The 10,116-nt window shown below is 47.0% G+C and overlaps 1 protein-coding gene across 1 annotated transcript; it reads right to left on the bottom strand.

Annotated features, from left to right (window-relative positions):
• Positions 1-945: 945 nt before the first annotated feature.
• On the bottom strand, positions 946-9,742 carry LOC129382578 (uncharacterized). Its single transcript, XM_055066729.1, has 3 exons — positions 9,272-9,742; positions 6,157-6,294; positions 946-1,340 (listed from the first exon to the last, which is right to left on the bottom strand). The coding sequence occupies exons 2-3, from the start codon at positions 6,275-6,277 to the stop codon at positions 946-948; spliced, it is 516 nt and encodes a 171-aa protein (XP_054922704.1). The 5' UTR covers positions 6,278-6,294; positions 9,272-9,742.
• Between the last annotated feature and the right edge of the window lie 374 nt (positions 9,743-10,116).

Below are 10,116 nucleotides of genomic sequence, written 5' to 3'. Positions count from 1 at the left end.
AATAGTCTTCGAAAGCCGTCAAGAGAAGGCTATGAAAGCAACACACTGAAGGCGCCTCGCCAGTTTTTAAAGGGTGGTCGTTTCCTCGCGGGATGTATCTGTGGATATACGCGCTTACAGAAAGCACGGTGCGCCGAACACGTGCTGGCTGCCTGGCCTACTAGACAACTTTGGAAATGGGATGTACGCACCAATTCTTGGTCAATCTGCCACACTTGATATGCCGCGGAGACACAACGCGCGCGAAACCTTAAATGTAGCTAGATATGTGACATACTTCTTTGCGCATATACCTCTAATCGATGTTCGTGCCTCTGTAAGCGTCGTACACTGCACTATTCCTAGTAAAGCAGACAGCTAGCAGCTACATGCGACGAGGCTGTAACCGTGGCCATCCGCTACTGATTCTACACCTCGCTAACTGAAAAACGCTTCGCGCCATATAGATTTTGAACGTTACGCGTTGAATCTGCGTGTGTTATTCTACTTCGCGTCCTAGCACGCTCTGGGTTATAGTCCACCGTGTACACTTCCTTCATCAAGCGCGCGTAGGCCTGTCGGTATCCTTCGATTAACTCTCATGCGCGAAACTATGGTGAGCACAACACACTCGCGCCACAATGGAGAGCAGTGTTATTCCCTTCCTTCTGGTGCAGCTCGTGTGAGTGTTCACCGAGGCGAACGTTGTACTATTTCTCGCAGTAGAGAGAAATCTCGCAGACAACAGTGACGGTAGAAGTTTAAAAATCCCCTCTTACAAATAGCACAATTGTACTCCTTTAGGCGAAATAGTAGATGCAGGTATTACTTGCGTGAGAGATCGGATTGTATAATCAATTAAGTCTCAAAAATTCCCAATACCCCTTGTAGTTAGTCAGTTTACAGCCCGTATTGCAATTTACGAATTGTAGCCGGTGAGTTCGGTTTCGAAACTTTCTGTATGGTCTAAAGCGAAAATGCCCGCACATATTCGCTGCAATAATGCGAGTGTCTTGAGTAAGCGTCTGCGTTGTCTCCCGTCCTGTTGCGTTGCCTCGAACACTGGTGGAGAATTTCGAATCGAATTTCAACTGGACCCGGACGAATTAGCGCGCAAGGACTCACGCCGATGGCGGTGTTGAGCGCGGTCATCTTGCTGGCGTCCGTGTAGTCGGCGACCGGTATGCCGCGCACCTCGATGCCGTCGAAGTGGCGCTTGAAGCGCGCGGGCACGTTCCCCATAAAGGTGTTCAGGCTGCGGCCGAACCCGTCGGTGTTGGACGTCAGCACGGCGTAGTCGACGGACACGAGCGCCTGGGCCCCGTCCACCGCCCGCAGCCGCTCCACGCTCAGGGCTAGGCCTGGGTCAATCAATCAATCAATCAATCAATCAATCAATCAATCAATCTATCAATCAATCAATCAATCAATCAATCTGTCCGTCTGTCTATCCATCAGTCTGTTTGGCCCTCTGTCTATCCATCAGTCTGTTTGGCCATCCGTCTTTCCATCAGTCTGTCTGTCTATCTGTCTTGTTTCGTTATCGCGATGACATCGTCGTTTCCTTACCTGGATATATATCAGGATATGCCACCTGATCACATGAATGGCATTGCATGACATGGCATAAATGACATGACATGCATGTCACGATCTGCCCTCTTACGCTGTCATGGCCGCTCTTTAACTGGATATATATCATAACATGCATGCCATGCCAAGACATGTTTGACGTGACATGTATGACATGAGAAATCTCTCTTTTTGTCGTCTCACTGAAACTCACGTAACACGCACAACTGTTTATGCAGAAACGTTTGCCCATCTGGTGACCGACGAGCACCGAACGATGCTGGATAACCAGCTGCCCGTAAAATGATTTGCACAACATCGATTCCCAGAGTAAGTGGCATCTGCGCAATTTCTTTTATGCGAAGCATACTAGCCGCACAACCACGCTCTTCCTTGCTGCGCCGCGCGCGGCCGCGTAGCTACTATATGACGTCATAACAGCTACAAAGCGGACGCTTAAGCTTCGCCTTCTAGAGTAGAACGCGACAGCGTTCCCGTCGACCCGCCAAGGGGTGTAAGACAATGGGCTACGGCGCAGCGACTACGCGCCCCGCATCGGACGCGGTGAGCGTCGAGCAACGCAGCGTTCGGCGCGACAACGAAACGTGCGCCTGAGCCGACGACACCGGCTTTTCTGCGACACGAGCTCCTTAACGCTCTCGCGTTAAACTAAAGGCTAGTATGCTTCGCATCCTGGGCTTAACTAAGCCACAGCCATTTTATGCGAAGCATATTACTAGAGCTCAACCCAGCTCCTCAGGCGCGGCGGTGTCGCCTTCAATGACCTTTGACCCCATGCCATACCACGTGACACCGTGACGTCACGACAGAGGGGAAACGGGGCTCCAACCAACACCCTCTCAATATTCTTCAGAGGGTGTTGCTCCAACTCGCGCCGTCGCTCGCGGCGTCGCCTTCAAGGCTGACCACGTGACACCGTGACGTCACGACAGAGGAGAAACTGGGCTCCAACTCGCGCCGTCGCTCGCGGCGTCGCGGCGGTATATAAGCAGCTGCGCTTGTTTCTAGGTGGCTTTGGCTCAACTCTTGCAAGATGGGCTGGGTGGGAATCGAACCAGGGTCTCCGGAGTGTGAGACGGAGACGCTACCACTGAGCCACGAGTACGATGCTTCAAAGCGGTACAAAAGCGCCTCTAGTGAATGCGGTGTTGCCTTAGAAACGAGCTGTTTCTAGGGCTCAGGCATGCGTCGCTTGCTCAGGCGCACATTTCGTTGCCTCGCCGAACGCTGCGTTGCTCGACGCTCACCGCGTCCAATGCGGGGCGCGTAGTCGCTGCGCCGTAGCCCATTGTCTTACACCCCTTGGCGGGGCGACGGGAACGCTGTCGCGTTCTACTCTTGAAGGCGAAGCAGAGTAACGCATGAGTTGTTTCTTCGTCTAGCCGAACCAAATATAGCCAAGCAACAGCAGTTCACCAGGCTAAACAGTGGTTCAACAACTAAAATAAAGGCTAGTATGCTTCGCATCCTGGGCTTAACCTTAGCTAAGCCACAGCCATTTTTTTTTCTGTCACTCCTAAAATGCCGAACAGCATTTAAGCGATAACGACGTGATTTAAATGGGGGAACATTAATAGGAACCTTAAGCTCAGGGCGAACTCAGATTTTATTGCTCAAAATACATGTGAAACGCAGCAATGCCTTGATGAGACGACCACTGGAGCAATTTGAATGAAGAAAGTCAAACTGTACTAAACATAGCGGAATTTTTATTCAGGAGATTGTATGCCTTACAAAAATTGCCGTAAATCGGCCAGTTTCAAGAAAAAAATATAAAAGCATGGCGTTTACAAATCCTTCCACGAAAACATATATCGCAGTTGTGTAAACGGCATTTATCAGAATCTCGAGCAGACAAACTTGGCTTATGAGTTTACTGCTTACGTGCAAATATTGCGACCTTCACAAATGTTTTGTCTAAGTGTTACTCACAATTTAGGGCAATATTTAAAAGCGGTGTATTGCTTTTGTTTTCATATTTGCAGCAATGCTCATAGCTTCTTCTACTCGCTCTTTTGTATTTTATAGAAATATTTGGCCGTGGTTATTTTTTCAACCTTGTAACCCTATATCCTACCTGTAGTACGTCTTCTCGGCGCTATAGGTATAAATAAATAAATAAATAAATAAATAAATAAATAAATAAATAAATAAATGAATGAATGAATGAATGAATGAATAAATAAATACATAAAAAAATAAATAAAGAAATAAAAAATAAGTAACTAAATAAATTTTGCCGACCTTAAATTTATTATTAGGACAATTTTACAGAATTTTGATGTCCTTTCTTATTGCTGAGTTAGAGTTCTATGCTTGACAGTTAAGCTGTCTAGAAGTTTGAAAATTTTAAATGCGCAAATAATTCGCAACCTAAATAAAACAATTTAGTTACTGGAAAGAATGGACATTGATTTCTTTTTTTGAATGAAACAAACCTGATCAATATCGTTGCCGTAGTTCCCGAGACAAAAACTATTTCTCCATTCCCATGCATTTAGGTAGGTGGCACCGAGCTAAAGCTTCCACTTGGGCGAAAGACAGATATTCGTAGTAAATCTAAGCCGCGGACGCAGAAATCACCAAAAACGAGCGAGCGCAAAAAAAGAATAATAATAATTTTACGTCTTCCGTTCGGACCGCAGTCTACGAGTAGTTAATGCGTTAGCATTAACAGTCTCAAAGTAGCATATATGTATGTATAGTGCAACTGACGGGGGTGCGCTCCTGACCACCGTCAGCTGCAGTTCGCTCCTCGAAGAAGCAGGACGAGTGTCGAGTGAGCTCCTGAAGAACACTTTCCAATGCGCTGAGCGCGGTTTGAGACATGGATCCGGGACCTCACAGAGGTGCGACGTAATGCTAGCGCATTTCTTACGCATTTACTGCTACCTCGCCAATGCATTTTCGGACAAGTTCTTCATCGGTCTAAAAAAAAAATTGCGTACCGCTTCCAATGCTTTCAACGGATACGTATCATTGACAGCAATGAGATATGTCGCAGACTCTAGTGGTGGCACGTTGGTAATCACATCGACGTCGAAACGACCTCCTGGGCTGACTTTATCATGCAAGCCTGGAATGCTGTCACTAACAATTCGAGCGGGCTACAGCTGGTATACGAGTGGGTGGGGCGGTGAACAGGCGTACAAGAACGAGAGAAGAAAGGCCTGAAAGAGAGAAAGGATTTATTTTCTAGTTTGCTTCGCAAAAACAACGAAAAGACCACAGTGGTACGAGGGCAAAAACTAGGGATTCCGAGCGCAAACTATCAAGCGTCTATTGTTCGGAAACTATAGAACACGTGGCCTAATCCCAACAGCGGAACATGCCCTCCCATCAGGCTCGCCGAAGTCATTGATTGTCGCCAATTAAACTAATTTCTTTCTTGCTTGAAGCTCTCAGAACTATGGAAGGTGCACTGGAGGGGGGAGGGGGGGGGCATGCTCGCCATGAAAATAAATCTTGCTGACATAAGCTTCTATAAGTGATCGAAGTATTGTGTATGCGTACTCGCTGCATAACAACCCGCTGCCGAATTTCCGGTTGGGTTCATTGCTTCAGCTATTCGTTCTTGCATGGCTGTTCACGCTGCACAGAAGTATTACGACAAAAGAACAAGCAGGTGGGTGTGCCCGGGGCAGTCATTCGCTGCGTTTATTACTGCGACAACCGTGGATACATTACACTCAGTATTCTTTTACTTCGTTGTTGGTTTAACTGGATACTAAAGATAAAAACTCAATCAGGTAAAACCATAAAGTAATCCTCCAAAATAATTTTCGCTAATTTTGATTACTTGAAGAAAAAATCAAGAGCAAACATTCCTTTTTTTGAGTTTCGTGCCAGAATCCCAGCGCCGGTAGGTAAGTGTTGACGTTATATGTTTTTCAAGTTTCCTTTTTATCGTTTTTTTGGGTCGTGGTGGAGCAGTAAGAATCTTTGAAGCTTACTAAGTTAAGTAAGGCTCTTTTAGTATGTAGAATGGTACATCTGTACCGATAAAATAATTACACCCGAGTAGATTCCGTCAAAATATGTGACGTCACGGCTTGCTGTAGTGGGAACTACAAGTTGGCTTCGAACAATGTTTTGTTTCCAAAAATTCTTTAGCTTATCAAGCCTCCTCTCAAGGTAAGGGTGGCATTTCTCTTTTGAGGGGGGGGGGGGGAGGAAGGAAGGAGCAGTCTGGAAACGTAACTTGAAAATAGTGTTTCGTGTATTGTGTCGCAACCCACGACGGGTGCCCCGTGACTTATTGCCACTTTCAGTGCTCCAGCTTTGCTGACGTCACAGCACCTTCGACTGCAGCGTCTGCTCTCGGTAAATTTAACATCGGTTCGACACCGGTCACGGTGCTGTACATCATAGAGCAAATTAAATTCTGGCGTTTGACGTGCCAAAAAACCATATGATTACGAGGCACGCCGCAGTGGGGGAGGACTCCGGATTGCTTTTGACCACCTGGCATTCTTCAACGTGTACCCAATCCACGGCACACTAGCGCTTATGCCTTACTACCTCACGATTAGAGAAAAACAAGACAAGATTTAGGTGACCCCACTGGTCAGCAACGGCGAGTACCTTCTTGCACGCTTCCATCGGACTGCGTCAGACCCAGGGCGACGAAGACGTGGCAGACGCCCTCGGGCAGGCGCACCCACAGGTTCTGGGAGCTGTCCTGGCGCACCGAGCAGATGACCATCTTGCCGTACAAGAGACCTGCGTGTCAACGGGGCAGACAGCGCGTGTGCGAAATTCCTCGAGTGCTACGTTATACCTGTTGTGGAAGAGCGGAAGAATCAAGGTGATCAGGTGAATTAGGAGCACAAATTGAGCTAGTTGGATTAGCCTTATGGTTACAAACAAACACTCAGCACTAGGAAAAAGGACGAAGAAATAAGTGCACGAACAGCTGTCGCGTCGTGCATGTTCTTTTTCTCTTTTTTTGTCGTTTTTTTTTTAGTTTTGTATGCAATCAACGTTATCTAGGCACCTCACCGGGAGCACCACAGGGGTAGCCTTTTGTTTCTTCTCAAAAACCGTTTGTCTCTCTCTCTTTCTCTGAAGTCGGTTTCCGAGCCCTTCGCGTTAACCGTAGCCGAGGTGGCCAGTAAAACGTTTTCTTGAGCAAGTTGCCCACATAACTGAGAAGGAAAAAAAACAGCAGCGCGAAAGAAACAAGGACGAGACCAGTACGCAGGACTGCTCAGAAGAGTGTTACTCGTCTCCTGCTTGTTTATTTCGTACTACTGTTTTTTCTTCTCAGCTATATGTGGCCAACCGGACTATTGTAGTGGGGATTTGTTATACACCGCGGCGATAGCAGTTGTAATATTGTAGCGCATACAGACGAGCACGCAAGAAGGCACATGAAAGACATAGATATGGCGCGATCTCTGTGATATTGCGTCATCGTTCGTATGTGCGCTACAGTAATATTCCAAGATGCTCCCCTCCCCCCCATGCCAACAAGTCCGCATTGCAACAATAGCAGTTGTGTCGGCGAATTCACGTTTGCTTATTCCGATCGACGATATGCGCCGCGCTGGGGAAACAATACGGAAAAAAAAAAGAAACGAGACCAGCACTAAGCGCAGACTTGCCACCAAGTCTAAGGCTAGGGGAAGTAGATAAATGCAAAAACCAAGGATCGCGCGCATCAGCAGAAACCCCAGGGCTTACAGAAGAAAAACAAAACGAAGGAACACACAATCCTGTGATAAGGCAAAATAAAGACGAGGCAGGAAATGAAACCAAGCCGAAGTGTCTGAGTTAAGGAGCTACCGCCTTGTCACCGCCCTGAAAGCCAAGCCGCGGCGCACGATTCAAAATTCGGAAGCCGACTCAGCCTTTTGCGGAAGTCGATCAACGACGATTATTTTTCTGAGCAAATTGCGGCTGAGAATAGCGCGGAGTCACTGTCCACGGAACTCTGTCGCGTCACCTGTCGGTTAGATTGACACCTACAGGGGTGAGGAAAGTAGAAGGAGCGTCAGACTGCGAAATGTTTTGCATTGCATTACCTTCGGGATCGGCCCAGGAAAAATGCTAGGAACGTAGATACCCGATGCGGGAAACAGGAGGTAACTCGCTAAGGAAGGAGTTTTCTTCAATAACGCAAGCTCATTACCGGGCATTGTCAGACGTTTGACGAACATTGTTTGCTGCGTACTCCACATCCACGGAGAGCAGCAGGAAGCAAAGCACTCGTGCCCCAGAACACTGTCACACGCTCTAGATGAAGTGCACGCACTACAACATCCGGGGATATTTGGCAGCAGCGCGCCGATTGGCTGTCGCTGCCGGTCGACCGGTCATTTAATAAAGTTTGGGAACTGACAACCTCATGCCCATAGCCACAAATGCGGGACGTAGCGTCGGTGGGCATCGGCTCCGTGCGGTAAAGCTGACTGAGCTTCAGAAAAAAAAACGATGTATTTGGGAACATCTCCGGGAAATTGCAGCTATGCGGTAATAAAACTCCGGGGTCCTGAGCAGCTAAGATTGCACGAATAGGTGAAACATTCAAATTACACTACCGAAGCGTTAGCGCGTATACGGTATAAACAGTATCTCAGGTAACTAGATGCATCAAAACGTCGCCTATATGTAGGCATATGCATGGTCTTACTTTTTCGAGGTGACCATTTATTGACCCTAAATATCTCTTGTGAAGCGTTCGTTAACTGCGGATTGATTTTCTCCACACTAGAATAAAAAAGCAAGGAAGGAATCTATTTATTGACGACAAAAATAAGCCAAGTGGTCAGCAATTATGTCCTGTGCCTAGAAAGGTTCCTCCGTGTAGGGTCACTAAGAATGTCGTCAGCGATACTAGATATTTAGACCAGCTGCCATCCACTTCCCTTAGATGTCAGTACCCTCACAAAAATTGTACGAATTACGTTGTCTTTGCATTGAATTTTCGTTGCGTTCGATATACTTTCTGTTGAGATGCAATTGTGTGTCGTGCATCAATTTTCCGAGGTCAGAGTAGTGGTGCAGCGCATCCAGAGCGGAAAGTGCGTCCTGAAGCGCCGGCCATGGAAGCCGCTTGAGGGCGCTGGCAGCCGCTTGAGGGCGCTGGCAGCGGGCGTCCCACGTGATACCCGTAGCTAACGCACAACTTCCACAAGCACTTGTAGTGAACGGAAGCATCAACCGGTCAGCAGTCGAGATAGGGAGACATTTAGAGTATTGGTGAGAAGAAAAAAAAATAGGGTAGAGGTTCACACGACTCTATCCGTTACATCTAGGCATAGGTAACCGTAACAAGGTAGATAGAGAAGTTTTAAAGGAAGGGAGAAAAAAAAAGATTAAGGAGATGTATACGAAAATGCTAGAATAAAAAGTATGTGTAGCATACCTGATTAACTCAAGCAGGCTAGGTGACTATTTGTCACTGCCTCGTTTCAAAGGGGATGCCAAAAAAAATCATCATCACCGCCAAATTCGACATATCCAATGTCCAACTCATGTTATGGGGAAGTTACTTCACATGAGCATCGGGCAGCAAATTCCGCTTGCTCGATGTGGAGAATTCGTTGTCTCCAAGTCCTACTGTAAACATTGGGCGATGTGCATAAGGAAGTAAAACGAGGCAAACAGTAAAATATGCGACTCAAGAATTTGCGCCAGTAAGCGTTAGTGGAGAGCAGACATCCACGCGGACAAAAGAAAAGTGCAATTCACTCACTCGGTTTGCCGCCGTCGGCTGTACCAGGACCTACGTGTGAGAAGCAAAAAAAAAAAAAAAAAAGACATCGTGCATCGATCTCGAATGACTCGACCGCATACTTCGCGCAGAATGCGAATGTGGATTAAATGCAGTAATAAAAAGTACAGCAATTCAGTCCAGCATTATTCACAACAAACGCTTTGTACAAAGGAATAGGATATTTCAATCCATGTTGAATCTCACGGACACAACCAAATGCCAGTTATTTTTCAACGACGCTACAAGTAGGGGCGTCTACATTGCGTATGTTGCCGAATTTTTATTACCCTGACGAGACGGTTGGACAGCTTATTGTTCGTGTTGTTAAAAATACTGTGCTGGAAAACACCCAAAGCAGTCACACGGATGCACTAGTCAATCCAAACGCTTATTAAAAATGGAAAATTATTGGAGCGACACTAGCTAGAGGAGCGCAGTATCGAACCGCAGTATCGCAAAACAATTACGTGAACTGACTGCAGCTTCATGGATTTATTTTTTTAAGTCCATAGGAATCCCTTAAGAAAACGCATAAAATATTATGCGTACCTTAAAGCTCCTTTCGGCTAGGTGCTTGCAAACAGCTGTTTAAGCCTGACCCGCGGTGCTGGCTTAGCAGCTATGATGTTGCGCTGCTCAGCCCGAGTTTGCCGGATAAATTCTCGGCCGCGGGGACCGCATTTCGATGGGGGGCGAAATTCAAAAACGGCCGTGGATCGGGCGCACGTCGAAGAACCCTAGGTGGTCAAAATTAAATTCGGAGTCCCCCACAAGGGCGTGCCTTGTCATGTCGTGGTGTTGGCACGTAAAACACCAGAATTTAT

Source organism: Dermacentor andersoni, chromosome 6, assembly GCF_023375885.2.
Source record: "Dermacentor andersoni chromosome 6, qqDerAnde1_hic_scaffold, whole genome shotgun sequence".
Classification (NCBI taxonomy): domain Eukaryota; kingdom Metazoa; phylum Arthropoda; class Arachnida; order Ixodida; family Ixodidae; genus Dermacentor; species Dermacentor andersoni.
Note: the sequence above shows the minus strand (reverse complement) of the source record. Positions and strands in the feature narration are given on the sequence as shown.

What these genes read in the sequence shown, in the direction of transcription:
- LOC129382578 (XM_055066729.1), bottom strand. Translation starts at nt 6,277, where the DNA reads ATGGTCATCTGCTCGGTGCGCCAGGACAGCTCCCAGAACCTGTGGGTG. An exon ending in CGATGGAAGCGTGCAAGAAG is followed by an intron (nt 1,341 to 6,156) that starts GTACTCGCCGTT and finishes TGATTGACCCAG; the next exon opens with GCCTAGCCCTGAGCGTGGAG.